Source organism: Canis lupus, chromosome 16 (genome assembly GCF_048164855.1).
Source record: "Canis lupus baileyi chromosome 16, mCanLup2.hap1, whole genome shotgun sequence".
NCBI classification, from domain to species: Eukaryota; Metazoa; Chordata; class Mammalia; order Carnivora; family Canidae; genus Canis; species Canis lupus.
In genome coordinates, this window is record NC_132853.1 from 15,784,314 (window position 1) to 15,806,579 (window position 22,266).

The window sequence follows — 22,266 nt, forward strand, 5'->3', positions numbered from 1 at the left end:
TCTGAAAATAAATAGCCCACTTTCTGAGACAGACACTGGCCATGCCAGGAATATGAATACACGGAATTAAAAGTCCCAGAGCCAGCTCTGGCCTCCCTCAGCCCAGCCATGCTTGCATAATCAATCTCTGCTTTCCAGAAGCCCTAGGCCCAGGCCTCTCACAGACAATTTCTCACTGGGAGGCACTCCTGCCACCTGGTAGAAATTTGGCTCGGGTTCTATTAAAGGAACCTGGCTCTCAGAACCACAGCTGAGGAAGAGACTGGATTTTTTTTTTTTTTTTTTAACCTCCTTACGTCTAGCATCTTGAAAATGCCCTGTCCCTTTCAGCATCCCCTGAAGTAATAGCTGCATGTAATCCTGGCTCCTCAGGGGCTGCCACAAAGCCATACCTTGGAGGCGGGATATTCGGTGTGGTCAGCACTGGCCATGCAAGGAGCCTTTGGCCAGGTATGCCCAACAGATCCTAGCTCAGAAACTCCATGCCTCCAGGGCATGTGACCAGTGTGGGCCTAACCTCCAAAGACCCTGATGTCACAACCCCCAGTTGGAAGGCTTGAAATCTTTATGGTAAGGTGAGTGTTCTGTTAAGCCTCCACCATCCCTTTCCTAAGAATTTGGTGGGCAGCGATCTTAGCTGCAGGCCAGAGATAATGCAGGTCAAGGGGGTTCAATAAACACTTCCCAAGGCCCTGCTACTGCCAGGTCCTGGGCCAGGCTACAAGCACAGTGAGGCTTCCGGCAGAGAGAAAAGAAAACACGCACACACCCCTGAGAATCTGGCCCCTCCTTAACTCTTCAGCCCCTCCAAGCCCACCCCCTGCCCCACTGTCTGCTTCCAACACTCTAGGGACTTACGTGCTTTTTCTTGCTTCATGCCTAGCAAACTTTTGTGTATCCTTCAGGCACAATGCAAGTATCTCCTCCTCCAAGGCTCCTTCCTTGATTTACCTCCCAGCAAAGCACTAGTTAACTCCTTCCTGTGCATTTCCATAATGAATAGACATTTCTAGAGTGCTGACTGTATCATACTGAAATTGCCTCTCCCATGACTGTGCCCCCTGAGATAACGACTCCTTGGAGAAAAAGGACATGGTTTGCATCCAAATGCTCAACTTTAGCAGGTAGCTAGCATGACGTTGGCTAGGAAAATATGGAGGGGGCTCAGGACAAGCACAGGCTGCTGCATAGCTGGGATTCCATGGCTTTTAAGGAGAGAGGGACAGAGTAGATCTCCGTTTCAGAAAAAGTGCCTTCGCTGAGAGTGATTCAGTCACTTTCCCAGTTGATCTGTCTTCCACATTCTTGGCAAAGATGCTTTTTCTGGAACATTCCCAGATGCCTATGGAATTCCAACTCCTGGCTGGGTAAGGGAGGTAAGGCAAAGGAAGGACTCCAGGTCATTCTGAGGCTGCTAGCATGAAAAACAGGATGCATATGGTGGTGGAGTTAATGGGGCAGGGTGAGAGTCAGCCTGGATAATTGGCTTTGGACATGCTATTTGCAGTGTGTGTGGACTCCCTTGGAAGAGCTGCCTGGTGGTAGCAGATACACAGGACCAGGGCTGGGGAGAGAGGGCTGAGCCTGGGTACTTAAGGGCGGTGGAGAGGCCTTGGACATCAGTGAATTTTCTATAGTGATCTGTGTGCTGTCTACTGTCAATTTCACCAGCTCTAGAAGGGGCTTCAGGAGGGCGTGCCTCATTCTCTGACGGGGCTCTAGAACTTGGACGGTGCTGTTGGTGCTCAACAAATTGTTTAGTCTGAAGGGGACTTGAACACTTGGGCTCTTACGGATAGGAGCTGATGGAGAGGGACAGCACAGAAGGGGTAGGGGCTGCCACGGGGACCAGCACCTGGGGAGAGGCAGATGGGGACCCAGAGCACATCCATGGGGCCCGAAGCTGGACACGACTGCCAGTCGTTCAATAAACTCAAGTTGCTTTGGCCAAAAAGACCAGATTGGGAGATAGGAGAGGGTTGGGGAGACAAGGGATGGCCAATCAGGGTCCGACAGAAGCCAAGCCAGCAGCAGCTGCTCCCTGGTGAAAGTCAGGAGACCCCAGCCGTCCCCCAGCCCTGCCCCCACCAACTCAGCATAAGACATTCTGGCCTCTCGGGAGCCCCCACCTTCCATCTGGGGGTTAGGACTGCCTTCTCTGACTTTGCAGGATTATCGTAGCTCTCCAAAGGTCAGTTTAAGTGAAAATACCCTTTCCCTCCAGTGCCTGGGACACAGTAAACATCCTTGAAGCCAAAATAATACCTGTTGTTGGAACCAATTTTTTTTTTTTTTACTTGAAAAAATACAGCAGGCTAGACAAACACCCCAGGGCTTCAAAACATTCCAGGAGCAGCAGCACTAATAATTGAGAAGGGGCCCTGATGGGGTGCAGGAACAGAGCACCAAGGGGAGTGGAGCCAGGCCCAATCCTCAGGCCTCAGAACTCCCAGCACAGGGGGTTTGTCTCTGTTGCTCAAGTCAGCAGTTTGTGCCCAGGGAACAAACTGAGGCCCTGGATACCATACGGGGATGGTTAGACTTTATTCTGTAGGCAGTAGGGAGCCATCAATCCCACCTAAGCAAGATGACAGAGCAAAGAAGCAGAGGAAAGCAAATGTATTATTTTATTATACTCTACTATTTCCAGCAAATAATAGAGTCTCATTTGCTGGAAAGCAAATGAGACTCTACTATAAGCAGGCAGGAACTGGGCGGGGAGGCCCCACTGGGGCAACCCCACTCCTGGCCATGTCTGGAAACTCCCAGAGGGGTCTCAGGAACTCCTCTTGGCCTCCTCAGCTTCTCCATCTGTCACCTGGGAGAGTCATCCCTCCCACGAAAGGTGGGGTGATAAGGGTGAGGAATGGGCTTGGAATGGAAGTTACGAAGCCCCCAAGCTGTCTCTGAGAAAGCCCTGGTTCTTTCTTGGTTTGGAAGCTGGGCCTACTGGGAGCCACAAGAGGAGAGTCAGCTCCCCCCAGCCCCCAGACTCCCCTCAGCAGGAGAGGTGCCCTGTGCTCCCCCCATGGGGAAATGGAGAACTGGCTAAATCCACCTCCAGTTAAGGTCAGTGAACAGCAAACAGCTGGGAGGGAAATGTTGTGAAAGGAAAAACAGAGGCCGTTTGAGAGCAATGAAGAATCGCAGGCCCTCCAAAGCGTGGCGGCTTGCAGGGCACAGCCGGAGAGGCGAGGGCCACACCACCAACTGGAAATGTCATTATCTGCTATTTACCACAACAGAGGACAAGAGGCTGCACAAAATTACTGTTCTTGGTAACAGCCACTAAACCGATTTGCCAACACTGCTTCCTGCTGTCGACGTGCTCTCAAAGCTACGCTGACCAGACCTGAGGAAAAGAGCCACTGAGCTCAGGTGGCAAGGGGCTCAAGGGGGTGCTGGACAGGTGTCCTCAGGGAAGAGGCCTGACCAGGGTCCCCAATACCCCCCAAGCCTGCAGAAGCGTTTGCCTGCTCAGTGAGGATCTGTCCTCACAGTGACTCTGGTCCCTAACAACTCCCTGCAGATCTCCCCCGCACGTCTTGCCACCCAGATACCTCAGGGGTGTGATGAACTAGGCTAAGGCCCCAGGATCACTCTGTGATGAGTCTGCTTCGAGGGGGCAGTGTTAGGATTGAGGGCTGCAGCATTCTGTGATACTCGGCTCTAGGGGTTATGCAGTCAACACCTTTGGTACCCCATGGGCAAGCTGGCACTAGAGACCATCTTCCTTTGGTGGGGGGGCGGCGGTGGCGGTGGTGGTCTCCTGTATGTCTTTATTTTATTTTATTTTATTTTATTTTTTTAAAGATTTATTCATTTATTTATGATAGACATAGAGAGAGGTAGAGACACAGGCAGAGGGAGAAGCAGGCTCCATGCCGGGAGCCCGATGTGGGACTCAATCCCGGGACTCCAGGATCACACCCTGGGCTGAAGGCAGGCGCTAAACCACTGAGCCACCCAGGGATACCCTCCTGTATGTCTTTAGCTCTCTCTACTTCCCACAGGGTATGTGGGCAAAGTTTTGAACCAAGCAGTGAGAGTAGTTCTCACTTAGCTTATCTCTCCATCTAGAAAATGGGTATAATCATTGCCTTTTGCCTACCCTACCTCTGAGGGGGGATGTGAGGGCCACATGGCATCAGAGAAACATCGGAGGCAGAGCAGCTCCCAGAAGCACATGCCAACCCCCACACTGGCTTCCTCCTACTGAGAGGACACAGATGCAATCACAGCCTGAGCCAAAGCAGACTAGGAAATAAACTGATGATGGCTTTAAAAAAACAAGCCCAACTGTGTTCTGGAGGCTCGAAAAATGAGGTTTAGCTCTCAGCTGTTGCTCCCTGATCTGCAAGGCGGGCACTGGCCCCTGGGGAGCAGGTCTGGGGCAGGAATGATGCTGGCTGACGCAGCCTAAGCGTCACAGGAGGAAGGTGCTGGAAGGGCCCGAGAGACATGCTCACCTGGACCCTACTACCTTCTACAGGGGGAGGACCAAGGCCTGGGAGTGGGGGATGGTAGGGATTCTGACTCAGAATCACCTGGGGCCATCAGAACAGAGTTGCATCTGCAGCCGGCTCTCCTGATTATGGGTCCCCTTGCCACAGGTGTGGGTACCACTGACACAGATGTGGCATCTGTCACCTACAGGGCCAGGCACCACTGCTCCCACCACACCCACTGGCTGTGTCCACCATCGGATTCCCTTCTGAGAAAGAACCTGACCCATGCCCCAACTGGATTTCAGGCATGGGGGGCTGGGGTTTGTGTGTGGGAAAGGCCTATGCAGAGGAAAGCAGCAGAGCTGAGCTGCAGGGTGGGCTGTGGCCCTGGGAGAGGAGAAGAGTCCACACCTAATGGGGATGGGGGACAGAGGATGGCCCAGCATCCCACCTGTGTCCTGACCTCCAAAGGGTATGCAAGCAGCCTGAAGAGAAGGGCCTCAGGGAAGTGTGAAAGATCCCCTTCATCATAGAGCTCCCACAGAAGGAAGTAGATTCCATGTACAGACCTGAAGGGGAGGGATCTTTGATGTTAATAAGTGGGGGGGAAAAAGGAAACTACAGTATAAAGAGTATATTATGGCCCCATTTAAGTGCATGTGGGTGGCTATTGGGTCACTGTGTCCACTTGTATGCATGCACAGAGAGAAGGGTGCAGAAGGACAAACGCTCAGGCTGTGAAGGATGGGTGTGTGGAGTTGAATTTTATATACTCTGTATTTGACTTTTAGAATGGTTGTGCAGGTACCATGTGCTGGGCATTGTTTCTAAGAGCTTACCATACATGTCACTCATTCCGACCCTCCTACCACCTCGTGAGGTAGCTGCTATCAGGAGTTTTCATGTCCAGGTCAGGAAACTAAGGTAGAGAGGGGAGGCAATGTGCCCAAGGGAGGAGGAGAACCCAGGCAGCCGGAAGTCAGGGCTCTCAACCTCTATGAGATGCTGAAAAGTACTTTTTAAAATTCCAAGGGGAAAAAAATAATAATAAAAATTAAAAAATAAATAAATAAAATTCCAAGGGGAGGGGTGCCCGGTTAGCTCAGTTGGTGAAGTGTCTGCCTTCAGCTCAGGTCATGAGCCCAAAGTCCTGGGATCATGTCCTGCAAGGGGCTCGCTGCTCAGCGGGCAGTCCACTTCTCCCTCTGCCTCTCCCCACTGCTTGTGTATGTGCTCTCTCACTCTCAAATAAAATCATAAAAAAGTAAAACTCCAGGAAAACAGAACTAATACAAATAAGGGAAGGTTATCTTACTAAATCCTTTTACTCTGGAGCCCCAGCAAAAACCCTGGCCACCCACAACACATAGCAAGGAGGGGAAGGAAGTTACACACCCCTTCTCACTTCTCAGAGGCCTGGCGCCCTGGGCAGGGGCTAACAGGTTGGCACAGTTTTTTGGTAAATGGCCAGAAGATAAATATTTTAGGCTGTCATAACTACTCAATGGTGCCACTGTCAAGCCAAAGTAGCCATATGTACATGAATGGGCAGAGTTTGTTCCAACAGAACTTTATGGATGTTGAAACTTAAATTTCATGTAACATTTGTGTGTCACAAGATATTCTTTTGATTCCCTCCCCCCCCAAACCATTTACAAAGGTAAAAACTATTCTAGTTCAAAGATGGTACAAAAATAGTTATTGACCCCAGCTCTTGGTCCCTGGTGCGGGAGAGGAACAGGGCATAGGCAGGGTCCCCAGGATGCTTGGTATAGGCTCCAGAGTGCACAGCCTGTAGGGGACAGGAGTTGTGAATTCTGGAAACACGTTCAGAGCTGGAAGTGCAGACGCTGGCAGAGTCAGGGCACGGTCAAGAACCCTGAGCTCTTGGTTCTGCTGAAGGGGCTCCACAAGGGCCAATCAGGAGGATGGGTGGTGCATATCTCATGGCTGGGGAGAAACCCCCCAGGCCTAGCTCTCTGCAATGTCCTCTGCCCCCCAACACCCTACCAGGCAGCTTCTCTGACATTTATATGGATCAGTACTTCTCAGTGTGACTCCTTTACACCTGGGTGATCTGACTATACCTAGCAGGTACCCAGCCTGGTTCACCTGCTGTACAGAGAGGCCCCAACACTTCAAAAGTATGACACCCACGTGGTGACAGGAAGTCACAGAAATATCTCCAGGTAGGTCATTTAGGCAGGTTCAAAGGAAGAAGACAGCTGCCCCCTACCTTTCCACCATGCTGCATGTGGTGGGAGTCTTCTATTCAACCCAGACCTTTACTTTCTCCCATGTCACTTCGGTCACATCTGCCCCCCCGCCCGTGGCCCTGACATCCCAACGTCTGGGCTGCTCATCTCCCTCCAGGGTCCCTCTTTAAATCTCGTGGCCTGGGATCTTGCCCACAGACCACACGGTTCACATGACTTCCCCCAAGGATCTCAGTCCCATCGGCACCCACATGCCCCAAACAGTCCCACCAGCCCCTCCCCATGCCTGCCCCTGCCCAGCCCAGCCCAGCAGGCCAGGCCCTGAGCACAAGCATAGCACAGAGGTCAAGGCTGCCAGACCTGGCCACTGACCCTCGTGTGGCCAGATGAGGGATTAACTCCCATACACCTGTTTCTTCACCTGCAAAGTAGGGATCATGACCTCCCAGGGTGGCTGGTAATTCAGTGGGCTCTCAATCCCTGACAGCTTTCGTTATTTATAACTCATAACTGTCTTTTGAGTCTCCATCCTGGTTCCTCTCTGAATTCAGACCCTCATTATTGCTACTTGGATAATTCAGCATCCAACAGGCTCTCCAACCCACTAAGCATACCCTCCTCCAAATGTGCCTCTGGATGGAACCTCTGCAAAGACCCACCTGTTTGTCATCCCTGTTTAACACTCTTTGATGGCTTTGCTGCCTACAGGATCCTCAGCAGCCCCGCCCCCTTCCTTCCCTCCTCCAGCCTGCCTCTTACCCCTCCCTCCCCTGCTGACTCTCCCACACCCTCAACCACCAGCAACCAGTGCCAGCACTTCCACTCACCCTGCTTCTACACAGCTATGTCTCCTGAAATGCCCTCCTCTGGCGCCTTGGTGCCCACCCTCCTGGGCCTGGCCCGGCTGAGAACCAGCTATACTCTGCAGCCCTCCCACTTCCATCACTCCACATCCACACCTCTGAGCCACACAGTTCTCACATCACACTGCACTGTCCAGTCACCAGGGGGTGGGGCTTGGCACGAAGGTGATCTAAGTGGGAGGGTCTCCAAAGGGCTGCCGGAAGTGACCCAATAGCCACAACTCTGCCCTCTCTCCCTGGGAAGCTGTAGGGCTTGACCTCTGGAGGTTGCATGGTTCCCAGAGGCCACCCTTGCTTGGCAGCTCCTCTGGGGCCTTTGTTCTGATGACCCTGAGTTGAAGGGTAGTGGCCTGACAGGGTGAACAGAATGGGCTTGGAACTGCATACAATAGCAAAAAGGAAGCCAGGGTCGGGGAAGGGGAGCCATGCCACAGGCACCACATGGGCACCAGAGCAGCAACAGAGATGTGTGCCCGGATGGAGATATTCTGTCCCTTAGACTCCGGAGCAAGGCAGATGTTCCAAGATGCTGTGTGGTGTCTGGTCCAATCCTCCGATCTTGGCAAGAGCAGCCAAGTCAATTCCTGCCAAGTAGCCTGGGCAATGCACAAGCAGCAAGAGCAGGCCTGCAGGGCAGGCGAATTAAGTGATTTTTCCCAGGAATTAAGGAAACATGAGTAAGCCGAATGAAAAAATCCATCTTGGTAATGAGGCACCAATGCACGTCTTCTACATCTGAATTAGGTCATGGAGGAGTAAGGACAAGGTGAGGAGATGAGGCTGCCTCCCCCATGGGCCAGAGCAGAGCCACTGGAGGGAGGCTAAGAAGGGGGACAGGGCGTCCCGAGTGACCTACAGCTGTCTCATCCAAGGGGCAGGTTGTGCGGGGAAAACCATTCCCTCCTAGCCTTCCTGCACCCTGGTGGCACTGTGAAAATGGGGCGACTGCCACAGAGACCAGGAGGACAGCTCCTCAGAAATTAGACACAGAATTACCACATGATCCAGCAATTCCACTTCTGGAAAGGATGGAAAGCAGAGCCCTGAAGAGAGATTTGCACAACTCATTTTCATCGAGGCACTATTCACAACAGCTAAAATGTGGAAACAACCCATGTTTCCATCAACTGATTCATGAATCAACAGAGTGTGTTACATACACCCAGTGGAATATTATTTGGCCTTAAAAAGGCAGGAAATTCTGACACCAGCTACCACGTGGACGGACCTTGAGGACATCATGCTAAGTGAAAGAAGCCAGTCACAAAAGGACAAACACTGTATGATTCTGTTTACATGAGCACCTGAAGAAGTCAGACTCCTAGAGATGGAAAGGAGGGTGGCAGGTGCCAGGGACTGGGTGGGTGGGAATGGAAGTTAGTGTTAATGGATGCAGAGTTTCCATTTTGCAAGATAAGAAAGTTCTGGAGATGGTAGGACAGCAGTGTGAATGTACTTAATGCCCCTAGACTATATACTTAAAAACGGTTAAAATCGTAAATTTTTTGTTATGTACGTTTTACCTACAAATTAAACAACATTTGAAAAAATTACCTCTTGTCTTGAGGGACTCAAGTCAATCCAAGGAGCAGGGTGGGGCAGCCCCACTCTGTAGGCCAAGCGAGGGGCAGACTACAGAGATTTGAGGGGTCATTCGTGGGGCCCTCTCCCTCCCCAGGCTCCCTGGCCTTCTTCCTTCTGCTTCTCACTTGTGCCTCACTCTCCCCCCCACCAGCACCTCGTCCACACACCCCTTGGCCTGGGACACTTTCTTCAGATCCAATGTAAGTGTCTTGTCACTGTCTCAGCTCGAATGTCATCTCATAGAGACCCATGCTGTGTGTCCAAAATAAAATAGCTCCTTCCTCCTCTCGTCCAACTGGCAGTTGCTGTGCCTCCCTCTGCTCTTCATGTTTTGCCCACCGCTTTCTGAAATTATTGTATTTAGCTATTCTTGTCCATCTTGCCTTTCTAGGCCATATACTCTACAGAGGTGAGGTAGGGCCACAGCGCACAGCCAGGATGCTCAGAACCAGCCTGCGTGATTTCAAATCCTCACTCCATAACTAACTTGCTGAATGACGTTGGGCAAGGTTTAACCACTCAGTGCCTCAGTTTCCCCACCTGTAAAAGGATGATGCTAACAGTGCTGCCCCCATAGGGTTGTTAGGAGGACTGAGTAAGTGAATGTGTGAAAAGCCCTTAGACCAGTATCTGGTATGACATGAGAGAAGTACTGATTGTCAGGGTTATGAGCATTGCTTATGAGCACAGGGCTGCCTCCTGCCTTGTTCATCACAGGTACCTCCATGGCCTGCATATTGTCAGTACACAATTAACACCACAGAATGAATGAAGGACAGAATTCTGGAGAGAGACAGCCCTTCATGAAAGTCAATTTCATTTGCAAGGACAGGCCTAGGGAGCTGAGCTGGCTCCAAAGGGCTGCTCCCTTCTCCTGCCCACATAGGCCCTTGGCCCCTCGAGGTAGGTTCCATCCCGCTGCAGGTATTTAGCTTTTGCATTGGGTACATCCTGAGAACATTCAGGCTGCTTCTGAAGGGCTTGGAGGGTGGCTAGAAAGCTGTTTCCCCCAGTGGTGGTGAGGGCAGCCAGCTAACCACACTGCTGGCACTAGGCAGAGTACAGGTGGGAGGGTGGTCCCCTGACAGGGCCATCTGGGTGTGTGTGGGGTCCCCAAATGCATCTTCCATGCTGACACAGGCACTCACTCTTCGACTTTAATGTGACTTCCCCTGCATTCTTTATTGATTGGTCTATCTTTCCTCCAAAAATATTTATCATTTTACCTTTCACATGTAAATCTGAAATCAATTGCAGGTTGACTTTTGTGACTAGTGTGAGGTAAAAGTCAAGATACATTTTCTTCCACATGAATATCCAGATAGCTTTGCCTTATTTATTCAAAAGACCATTCTCTGCATATCAGTGGCTCCCTTGTACTAAATTGTACTTATTTTCTCTCATTTCTGTCTCAGATGTATGGAAATACTGATTTTCTTACACCTGTATTGAACTTGTATACAACAACCCTGTTAATGAATTCACCTACTAATTGTACACATTTGTATTTAGATTCTGTCAGACTTTCTAGTTACATAACGATGTTATTCACAGATAATGACAGCTTTAGCTATGCTTCTCCAACCTGTATACCATACATTTCCTTCCTTGCCTGATTGCCCTGGCCTGGCTGCTGGTTCTATGTGGATAGAAGCAGTGATAAAGATCCATAAAACTTGTCTTATTCGTGATTTTAGAGAAAAATTCTCCATATTTAACCCATGAATATACTTCTCCTGCATTCTTTTGAAAGACAGCCCTGCTTCTCCAAGGAAGGGAAATGCTGTGACTGCTCTGGCCTGAGGGTGTGGAGACATAGCATGGCCCAGCGAACACCCCTGGGGGACCCAGCTCCCCACCACCTGGCGGGGGGGGTGGGGAACCCAAGTAGGCCACGTGACCTCAGATGAACCACTGCTCTCCATCTGTGTGGCTGGGGAACAGTGTCACCACTCGTGCTCTCCCTACAGCTTTGTCCTGAAGATCAAAAAGGATGAGTTTTGTGAAAGAGCTTTAAAAACCCTAGAGGACATCACAAGGACTGAAAGACCACAGCCTCGGTGTCTACTGTTTGCAAGGGCAAGGACAGCCTGAAGGAGGGTGGGGGGACCCTGAGCTGGTGGTGGGTGTGTGGTGCAGGGGTGAGGGTGGGGAAGTGTGGGGGAGGACAAGGGGAGTGGGAAGAGCAGAGGGATTTTAACACTGTCCTTAGCTGTGTCTGGGTCTGGGACCTTACAGCAGAGGTTTTCAAACCAAAGACAATCGGCTTCTCCTGGAGTGTTTGTTAAGCACAGATCAATATCCCCACCCCCAGAGCTTCTGTTCAGTAGGTACCAGGGACTGAAGGTACCCCCTCAAAACTCATGTGTTACAGTTCTTTTTTTTTTTTTTTTTTTTTTTAAGATTTATGTATTTATTTATTCATGAGAGACACAGAGAGAGAGAGAGAGGCAGACACAGGTAGAGGGAGAAGCAGGCTCCATGCAGGGAGCCCGACGTGGGACTCGATCCCGGGTCTCCAGGATCACACACCCTGGGCTAAAGGTGGCGCTATACCGCTGAGCTACTGGGGCTGCCCATCATGTGTTACAGTTCTACCCCCCACTGGGATGGTGTTTGGAGGGGAGACTTTGGGAGGCGACTAAGGTGAGATGAGGTCATGGAGGTGGGCCCTCTAGATGAGATTAGCAGCCCCAGGTTCCTGGAGGCTCCCCTGGCTGTGGGTCTGGGCTGACTTTTGCAGGACATACCACCTCAGAGCCTTGGTGGGGGGCAGGAATCAAGGAATCTGGTTCAGCCATGGTCCCTTCCCTCCATGCTTCCCTAGACCAGGCTAGATCCCTGACAACCCAATGAACTGGACTTCCTCTAAGGGCTTTGACCCAAATATAAAGAGTCCCTTTTCCCCAGGGACTCAGCATACATTATAGAGCCCACAGCTTCATGGGCAGGCCCCTCTGTGCCCAAACCATGGAACACATTTTGGCTAAGACCAGAAAAAATGCAATTGCTTCCCCTGCATAGTGACAGTGCCATCTGGGGCTCAGGCTGGTTCTCCTGCAGCCTTGTCTGGCTCCCCATGGTTGGTGGAAACACTCTCAATCAAACCAAAGGCTGGCTGACTCAGCTTCTAAGCAATCAGAAGCACCAGGCCTCTCTAATTAACCAGCCAGCCCCTTTCCCTTCCCACCACGGCCCTCGATAATGAGGGCTGGCAGCCTGGGCGTGCAGGCCCAATTACAGAGGGGACAGACGTGGCATCAAGGACTGGCATCACAGGCTCTACTGGCACACTCATTAGCTTATGGCTAAATACACCAAGGCTCTTGCTGGGGACAGCTCCATGTGGCCAAGAGCACCTGAGCCTTAGATCTAGATGCATCCCATGTCAGAGATCTCCCAGTATCCCCTCTCTGCAGCCTGCCCCTACATGCACACCTCCCAGCACCCAGGGCTCCAGGCAAAAGGGAAGGAGGTGGAAGGTGGACATGGAGATAAACAGGGGAAGCTCCTCAGAAATTGGTGAGCCCAGAGTAGAGGGTTCCTGAGGTACCCCCACTAGGTCCAGTGCCCTGTTAGACTCTCTCAGCCCCCAGGGCTGCCTCAGTAACCCCAATTACAACTGTAATTAATTATCCACAACCATTTAACACTCCCCTCTCAGAGCAGGGGTCTGTGTGTCTTTACGCTGTATTCCCAGGGCTTGCAAACACAGACCTACAATAAATACTTGCTGGATGACTGAATGGAGGCCACTGTCCCTCCACTCCCAGATGTTCCGAAGGGCTGTAAGGTTAAGTCTGGGCCTTGCTCCTGACTCTTCTGGGACTTGGCTCCTAAGTGACCACCATCTGATAGAATGACCCCAGGGGATTTGTCTGCATCTCTTTGACTATTTCCTGGTGGACCTAATGCCCTATAGACCTGCCCACTCTGCTCAAATGCAGCTTTGTCCTCAAATAACTCTTCCTTCTAACAACCCCCTTCTCCTTCCCAAAGATCTCAGCTCTGCCCCAGGCCTTCCAGTCCCCAGGATCTTGCCCTGCCCCTCCCCCAAGGTTCCTGTTCCCAAGTCAAATCTGATGCCTTCTCCTGGGTCCTTCCTTCTTTCAGCCCCCTTCTACTTGCCCTCAGGGCCTACATCCTCACTGACAGGTCCCTGCCCAGCCTGTTTCCTGCTCTGTGCTGTCCTTCCCTCCTCCAAACACCCTTTGTGCTACTCTCAGCCTCTCAGAAGCCCACCCAGCTTCCAGGAGCCAGCTCCTACAGGCAGATCTCTCAATTGCTCTCATCCTGGAACCTGGGTCCAGCCAGGTAGAGTACCACTCTAGAGAATACAGTGCCCACCTTGACCATCCGGACCTGAGGGAAATGACTGTTCTAGACACTTCTCCTTTTGGATTCCCCTAACCCAGAATTAGCCCACAACAGTTAAGTGACTGAGTGTTAACATTTATATGAGGTACTGTACAAAAGCCAAGGCATCTCTCTGTTGGCTCAGGACATCCAATGCTGGAGGGCTAAAAAGATATCTGGGAGGTTTATATAAATTATCAGAAATATGAGACTAATTGTGGGGAACTTCAATTTTAAGTTCAAGAAAACATGAGTTAAAAAAAAAAGAAAACATGAGTTAAAACAAGGAAAATGTGGGGAGTTATGGACTGAATTGTAGCCTCTCAAAATTCAAATATTAAAGCCCTAACCCCCATTGTGACTGTCCTGGAGACAGTTTCTGTAGGAGGTAATTAAGGTTAAATGAGGTCATAAGGCTGGGGCCCTGATCCAGGAGGCCTGGTGTCCTTTTATAAAAAAGAGAGAGGCCAGAGCTGGCTTGCTGCCACATGAGAAGACTAGCCAGGATGGGGGTTTGCTAGAAAGTCGATCAGCCGACAGTGAGAAACAAATTTCTGTTCCTGAAGCTGTCCAGTGTGTGGTATTTTGTCATGGCAGCCTGAGCTAAGACCAGTGGGGTCACCAAATCTACCGGAGCTTTGTGAAAGGTCAGTTCCATTCTTTGTAACACGTGGGCAGTCTCAAAAGCTAGAACCTTGGAGTGGATTTAATAATAACAGCAACAGGTATCCCATACTGGGTGTTTGAAATGGACCCTACACTCCGCTAAAGGCTTCCTCTGAGCCTGAGATGAGCCCTCTTAGCTCATCTCCTCCTCACACCCATCCAATGGTGATATAAGTAGCTTTCCTATCCCATTTACAGTTAAAGAAACAGAAGCCCAGAGAGGTTAAGTGACTCGTATGAGGACACTGTGCTGTAGTCCAGCTGGGGCTGCAACCCATACCCGTGGGCACTGAAACGGCACTTACTGGCAAGCCCAGAAGGACCACAGTCACCCATCACACGGGATGGACCAAGTGATCCCTTGCTCTGGCCTGTCTGTAGTCTAGAACCCACTTTTCCTCCCGGGACCCTCAATCACCCACCTGCTCAGATACAGTGAAAAGATGGACTTTCTTAACATGTGACCCCCACACTGTGCTACCTTGTCTCCAGCCCCACTGTCTCACCCCTAATGACAGGCAGTGCCTAACTTATCTCCCACTGTTACTTTATGTCCCTCCGCAATCCACTCGCCAGATAGCAGCTAGGCTCATCCCTCACAAAGACAAATTAGATCACATCACACCCTGCTTAAAACACTCCAGTGGCATCCCATGAAGGTTAGAATCAAATCTCAACTCCTGACCTTGACTTACGAAGCTCTTGTGTGATGGGCATGTCTCCGATGCCTTCATTAGCTCCTTGAACATGCCCAGTGGGTTTCCACCTCAGGAACTTCATGCTTGCTGCTTCCTCTGCCTGGAACCCTTTTCCATTCAGATCTTCCCAGAACTGGCTTCTGCTTATGCTCAGGTCTGAGCTCAGAGAGGCACTCCTGGCCATACCCTACCACACTGCCCTCAATTTACTACAGAGCCCTCAGTCTACTTGACAGTATTTTATTTGTCTGTTGTCTCCCTTCTCTCACTCCTGGAAAAAAATCACCATGAGAGCAAGGGTTTTGTCTCTCTCATTCATACTATTGCTAGTACCTAGAACAGGCCTTGCACACAGCAGGCCCTCTACTATTTGCAGAATGAATGAATGAGCAAACAGGTGACATGCTTTTCTTGAGGATGGAGAAGAAAACGCACAATGCCCACTATTCAGCTGTGGCCCCAGCTAGCACCCTTTCCTCCCACTTCTACCCAGGAGCAACTCCTCTTGGAAACTTAAAGGCCTCCTCACCTTGCTGCCCAAGCCAAGACTAGGTCCTCAGCCTGCTGCAAAATAAGAACAATTTCAAACTGCACCAGCCCAGTGTTCCAGGGTATCATGGGGTAGTGAGTGTCAAGAGCATCTAGAAGAGTGGAGGGGAGGGGAGACAACAGTGGCAGTCCCAGACTGCCTGGTTCTCCAAGGACCCTTTGGCAGTCAGGACAGCAGCCTGCCCCAATAGCAGACGTCTTAGACTTCTAGAGGAAGAGACAAGGCTCTGCTCCTTCATCATGGTCCTATAAACCTGAACATTTACAGCATTTACAGTGGGGTTGAGGGGCAGAGAGTGGAAACAGGCTGCTGGGCCCCATTCTCCCAGACAGAAGTCACAAAGTATAACCTAATCTACCCAAGGGCTGGGAGCAAGACATTCCAAGTCCCTTTGCCTGCTGCCTATGTTAGTATCTAGTTCAGGGACTATGGAAGGTGCCCACCCTTATCCTGTCATCCAGGCCCCTCCCACATCTCCACTGTTCTTGGGACCCTTCACCAGCAAATCCACATTCCTTAGCCCAGTTCACCACATGTTACAAAACACGGAAAAATGACCTTAGCCGAATCCTGGCTTTTCCACTTACTAGTTTGGTATATTGACCTTTTTGCATCTGGATTCTCTCATCCAGCTTTTAATTGCCACTCAAAATGATCTTAATAAGGTTGCCAATGACTTCCATGTGGCTAAGTCCATGTTTACTTCTTTGTCTTCTCTATATTCCATGGTCCTCTTAGCTCTAACCACCCACCATGCCCCATCACCAATCTTCTATTTCCTGTTATTTCTTCCTAGAATGTACTATTTATTTCCTGAAATATTCTTATTTATTTGATCATTATTTGTTTTTGGTTCCACCAGGAAAACTAGAGTGAAAAACAAAGGAAAGAGGAAGATACAGTATCTTGGAAACAGCTCTCTAACCTAGGAGGGCAGTAAAGGGAAGACCATGATAACAGCTATGCAGCAATTAGTCTATGCTGGAGTAGAACTAAAAGTCTAAAAGGGAGAAAAAAATGTAGGCTCCACGCAATAGAGTAAAATTGAGATGCTAAATAATCCTGAGGATTAGAAGGCATATTATACTTGAGTCAACAAGAAAAGACAATTAGAAACTCCAGAAAAAAAAAAAAGTTATTTTAAAGAAGTCTTGGACTCAACATGTAACAATTTAATATGGGGCATAATTTAGAGTAATCAGTGGAGTATAAGAAAAGGGAAAAATCCATTTGACTTTGCAGCAAAGATCATTCTCATTTGAGGGGTCAGGGGTCAAGAGCAGATCAAGAGAATAAGGAGCATAATCCTAGCACAATGATTGGTCCTGAGGAGAATTTTATTCCTTTATAATGATTAATAAAATTCACTGAGTACTTATGTGCCAAAGTTTTTAAGGCCTATGCATATAATTAATCATTATGATTTTCTAAGGTACATGTTATCATTATCTATATCTTACAGATGCGGAAGATAGGGCTCAATATATTAGACAAGTTTTCTGAGGTCATCCAGCTAGTGAAATAGCTAGACTTATACCCAGGTCTGTGGGATCCAGAGGTCCACTCCCCAGGGTTGGCCCTAGAAGCCAGGCCATTCAACCTTAGGCCCTAATTCTTCTTGCCGAGCAGCACAGGATACCATGTGCATACACATGCATACATGGACACACACAGACACATACAACATACACTCATGGAAGCCAGGGTGCAAAGCCACAGAACAGGTCCAGACTGGGTAGCCAGAGAAGGGCCTTACCTTCCTGCAGTCTTTGCAGAACACTGATGAGCTGCCCAGGAAGCCCAGTACCTCCCCACAGAGCAGACACTGGGAAAGGCCATTCCCCATCACATTCTGCCTCATGGTCTCCAGCCGCTCCACCAGGCGTCTGCAACACAGGACACACAGAGTCAGATGGAATGTTTCCTATCTTCAACCTGACCACTGCCCAGGTATGGCTCCCTACATGGCCCATGTGCTGTTCCCTCACCTGGGGTACTGTTCCCTGCCCCACTTCTTTTCTAGGCTACCTCCTAATCATTCATTCACTCACCAACTATTGAGTACCAACAACGTGCCACACCCTAGGAATATTGCAGCAAGCAAGCCAGAGATAGACAGACATGATCCCTGCTCTCACAGAACTTACGTTTAATAAAGTCCATAAACAAGTCAACAAGCAAACTGACTTCAGACAAGGGAAGTGCTATGAAATCAAATAAGTGTCTCACCCAGTGTAATCTCAGGACGGAAGTTTCTATCTCTGTTTTGTTGGCCAAAATAACTCGAGGCTTAAAACACATGGAAGATAGGTACCAGGAAAACTAGAGTGAAAAACAAAGGAAAGAGGAAGATACGGTATCTTGGAAACAGCTCCAGACTGGGGAGAAGACTGATGGGGAGGGCATGTCAGGTGGTGATCAGTGAAGGCCCCTCTGAGAACATGTGAACTGAGAGCTAAAGGATAACAAGGCCAAATCAGGTAAAGAGCAGGGCAGGGGTGGGGGTAGGGTGAAGTGGAGGTGGAGGTGGAGGGCACTCCAGGCAGAGGGAAGGCAGGGCAGGGGGCAAAGACAAAGGCCTTGGCACATTAGAACAGCAGGGAGGCCAGTGTGGCAACTGCCTTGTGAGCCTGCCAGAGCCTGGGATAAAAGGAGGCTGGAGGGATGAGGAAGGGACCGGATAGATTACATGGGTTTTATAGACACAGAATGGAATTTAGATTATTTTCTAAGATCAACATGAAGCCACTGAAGAGTTTTTTGTTTGTTTTTTAAGATTTTATTTATCTATTCACAAGAGACAGAGAGAGAGAGAGGCAGACATAGTTAGAGGAAGAAGCAAGCTCCCTGCGGAGAGCCAGATGCAGGACTTGATCTCAGGACCCCAGGACTACGACCTGAGTGGAAGGCAGATGCTTCACCACTGAGCCAACCTAGGTGCCCCACCACTGAAGAGTTTTAGTTAGAGGGCTGATTTGATCTAAGGGACATTTAAAATTTTTATTGTAATTTTTAAAAGTTTGTATTTATTTATTCATTTAAGTAATCTCTACACTGATGCAGGACTCAAACTCAGGACCCTAAGATCAAGAGTCACAGGCTGTTCTGACTGAGCCAGCCAGGTGTCCCCAAGTGGCATTTTTATTTTTTTAAATATTTTATTTATTTATTCATGAGAGACACACACAGAGAAAGGCAGAGACATAGGTAGAGGGAGAAGCAGGCTCCATGCAGGGAGCCCAATGTGGGACTCGATCCTGGAACTCCAGGATCACGCCCTGAGCCAAAGGCAGATGCTCAACTGCTGAGCCGCTCCGGCTGCCCTCGCGCAGCATTTTTAAAATCTCACTCCAGCAGCCATGGAAAGCCAGGACTACAGTGGGGGAGGGCAGGTGAGGAAGCCAGCAGGAGGTGGTAGGAGGCCCAGTGAATGGGCACTGAGTCTGGGAGACAGAGGCAACATCCATGGAGATAGGGGGCGAGGAGGTAAGAGAGAGATCTGGGGTGATACAGAGGTTTTGGTTTGAGCAAGTGGGTAGAGGAAGCAGCTAGAGGAAGAAAGAAAAATGAGCTTTTTTTTGAACCTGTGCTGCTGAGTGTCCAGGAGCCCATCCCAGAACCCTGCTAAGCCAAGGTAGGTGACTCTCCTCAGGGTCCCATGGCCTCTCAGCCCACTATGACCCCTCTTTTCATGGCAACACTATGACCCTCACTAAACTGGTGGCCACTTCCGTTTTGTTGGCCTGTATCTCCAGTACCCAGGGGACACTCAGTGAAAATTTCTGAATGAACGAACAGAGGACAGAGCACAGATACATTATCTCAACCCTCCCAGGGAGGAGGATGCTATTTCCCCCCATTTTAAAGTCAAGAAGACTGAGGTCCAGAGATGTAAAGTCACTTTCCACCAGAATTACATAGTTCCTAAGAGGTGGTTCCCAACGCCTAGGCCCTCATCTCATACTATACTCTCCCCTGAGGTGATCAGGCTCTCCCTGGGAGGCCAAGGGGAAGGTGCCTCTCCCTACATGCCCTCCAGCAAGCACTCCTGACTTCCACAGAGGTCCCTTCCACTGTCTCTCACCCAGGGGCCTTGCTGAAGCCCAGCCCCACCTCGGGCCTGAACTGCCTGCTCTCAGGGACCCACGTCAGTACAGCCCATGCCTTCTAACTCATGGAAACCCATAGGATACACCTCCTCCTTCTGAGACATTTAATCTGAGGCACTGCCTTCTGGGGCATTCCCTAGCTCTGTCAAAACCAGTGTTCACAATGGGGGCCAGACAGATGGATGAGGGGGTGCAAACACTTCCTGCTACGTGGGAGGACCCACATGAAGCACCCCCTGCCAGCTCCCAGCATGCCTTCCTGGGGGAGCCCAAGGGACACAGGGGGTGCTGGCATGTCAGTCATGAGCTTGGGGCTGCACAGCTTCTTGCAGGATCCTGGAAGGATTAGGCAGGGGACAGGGTTAGCCAGCTTAGATAAGGAAAGAGCTAAAGACAATCAGTCTGTCTGATATACACCATTTTTGTAATAAACTGCCCTTAGTATGTCCGCGTTATCAAGGCACATACAACAAACTGGGCAGCAGTGGTCTTTGTAGTGGTGCTTTCACATTTAGAACTATGCGTTTCTATTAAGGTCTGACTTCTTAAATGATCTTACATTTGATAAACAAAAGACTACTAAAAGACGACTAAAAGAACAAGGAGAGCAAAATCAAATGAATTCCTGCCCAGTGTAGTGAACTGCATTTGTGCTTTTCTGTGTTTTTCCAATTTTCTAGGAGGTATGAACTGCTTTTGTAATTAAACAATGGACACAACAAACTGTCTGCAGGCTGTACAGAAGTCAGCTCTGGGTGCAGGGGGCCAGGAGAAGAGCTTAGAACACATGCTGGAGAGCAGCTCTTCTCTTGGAACCCTCACTGGGACACGGAGGTCTAGGTTCAATTCCAACTTGAATCCCTCCTCTGGCTGAACCACAGCCAACCTTCCTGTATGTGAAGTGAAGAGCCCCTGATGCATGTCACCATGCTCATTCATCCCCCCCATGGCCTGGGGCCCACACAGGAGCCACTATCCACTTCTTACAGAGGAGTGTATTAAGGCTTTGTGGGGCTGGGTTACACATCTACACCTCAGAAGTGTTCGGGCAGAGCAGACTCACTCCCAGGGGTAGCAGTCACTAGGACTCAGGGCGCCACTCTCAGCCCATGGATCTGACACAAAAGGACTTTGCTTCCCTCTCCAGGATCTTGCTTCTACCCCAGCTCAGAAGCAGCCCTTACCCAATTCTCTGCTGCTCCATGACATCCAGCCGCTCTGCCCTCTGGATGACCCGCAGGATGGCCTCCACCTCGGCTGGGCTGAGGCATTGGCTCTTCCTCTGCTTCTCTGTCTGGTAGGTGTGCACAGACCAGCCTGTCTGCAGCCTGGAGAGAGAACACAGCCAGCCTTGAGGCCACCACAGTGCAAACTCAGGCCTCCCCATAGTGCCACTTCACAAAGCCCCTGCTGAGAACAGTCTGGGAACAGCCCAGGTGCAGTGTGTCAGGGAGAAGGGTTCAGGGAACAGGGCAGAGGTTTCGAATGCTGGCTCTGACCACCTGCCAGCCACTGGGCCTCACAAAGATGGCAGTGCCACCTTAGCACCACAAGAGACAGGAGCATGGGGTGTGACCCACTGGACAAACAGAGAAGGCCACTGCCACAGCACGTGGGGCTTTGAAGGAAGAGCATAGAAGGTCATCAAGGCTGAGATCTGAGGGCACCTGGGTCACTCAGTTGGTTAAGCATCTGCCTTTGGCTCGGGTCATGATCCTGGGGTCCTGGGATCAAGCCCTGAATCGGGTTCCCTGCTTGGCAGGGAGTCTGCTTCTCCTTCTACCTTTCCCCGCTGTTTATGCTCTCTTTCTCTCTTACACTCCATCTCTCAAATCAATCAATCAATAATCTTAAAAGAAAAAAAAAAGACAGAGATCTGAGGCATATAAGGGAAATGGAACTTACTATGGAACAGGAAAGAATGGTAATTAGATTAAAAATGAACCCTGAATATAAAAGGAGATGCACAGAGCAGTTTGAAAACTAGAGGGTTTGAAGGGCAGGAGGGCAGCCCCTACTTCCTTAAACCCACTTCCCTAAAAAGTGACAACAACAGGGACGCCTGGGGGGCTCAGGGATTGAGCGTCTGCCTTTGGCTCAGGATGTGATCTCGGGGTCCCAGGATCGAGTCCCGCATTGGGCTCCCTGTGAGGAGCCTGCTTCTCCCTCTGCCCGTATCTCTGCCTCTCTCTCTCTCTCTCATGAATAAAATGAATAAATAAAATCTTAAAAAAAAAAAAAAAAGAAGAAGTGACAGCATCCAAGGGTCCTCAATGCGGGACACAGGGCAGGAGGATGAGGATGTGGATGCCTTCCTGGCGGTTCCCTGTCATGAGCTGACACTGGTGGTCTCATATCACTGCCTGATCCGAGCTACCGCAACCAACAGTTCATGTACTGTCGACACTGTGTAAGTTAGGAGAGCTAAAGAACATGTCCTTTCTCTGTAAGGAGAGCAGGCTGATTAAGGTGAGAGGCTCAGACTGGAGTCTACTGGATGGTCTTATCTTAGGCTCTGTCCCTTCCCAGCCGTGAGAATGTGGGCAGCTGCTCATCCCAGATTACCTGATCTGTCTCTTTAAAAGAAGCCATGCAGATTAAATGAGGCAGGGTATGCAAAGTGCTCTGCATATAGCAAATGCCCAATTGCTTAATCAGTGGTGGTTAATGATGATTACTGTAATTCTCATGGGTAGAACCATCAGGAATGGCTAGACCAAAGAGGCAGTGCTCATGAAAGGTTTTGCAGGATGAACAGGAACTTGGCCAATGGAAA

General features: G+C 50.0%; 1 protein-coding gene and 1 long non-coding RNA gene across 2 annotated transcripts in view; one reads left to right on the forward strand and one right to left on the reverse strand.

Moving 5' to 3' along the window:
• RPH3AL (rabphilin 3A like (without C2 domains)) overlaps positions 1 to 22,266 on the reverse strand; it is a 101,904-nt gene that overhangs the window by 62,598 nt on the left and 17,040 nt on the right. The window contains 2 exon segments of the mRNA XM_072779141.1: positions 17,138 to 17,267; positions 20,675 to 20,818. Of these exon segments, the coding sequence (XP_072635242.1) occupies positions 17,138 to 17,267; positions 20,675 to 20,818 (274 nt within the window).
• On the forward strand, positions 13,904 to 21,734 carry LOC140606165 (uncharacterized). Its single transcript, XR_012008554.1, has 2 exons — positions 13,904 to 14,114; positions 16,244 to 21,734. It is a non-coding gene; the product is annotated as an uncharacterized lncRNA (long non-coding RNA).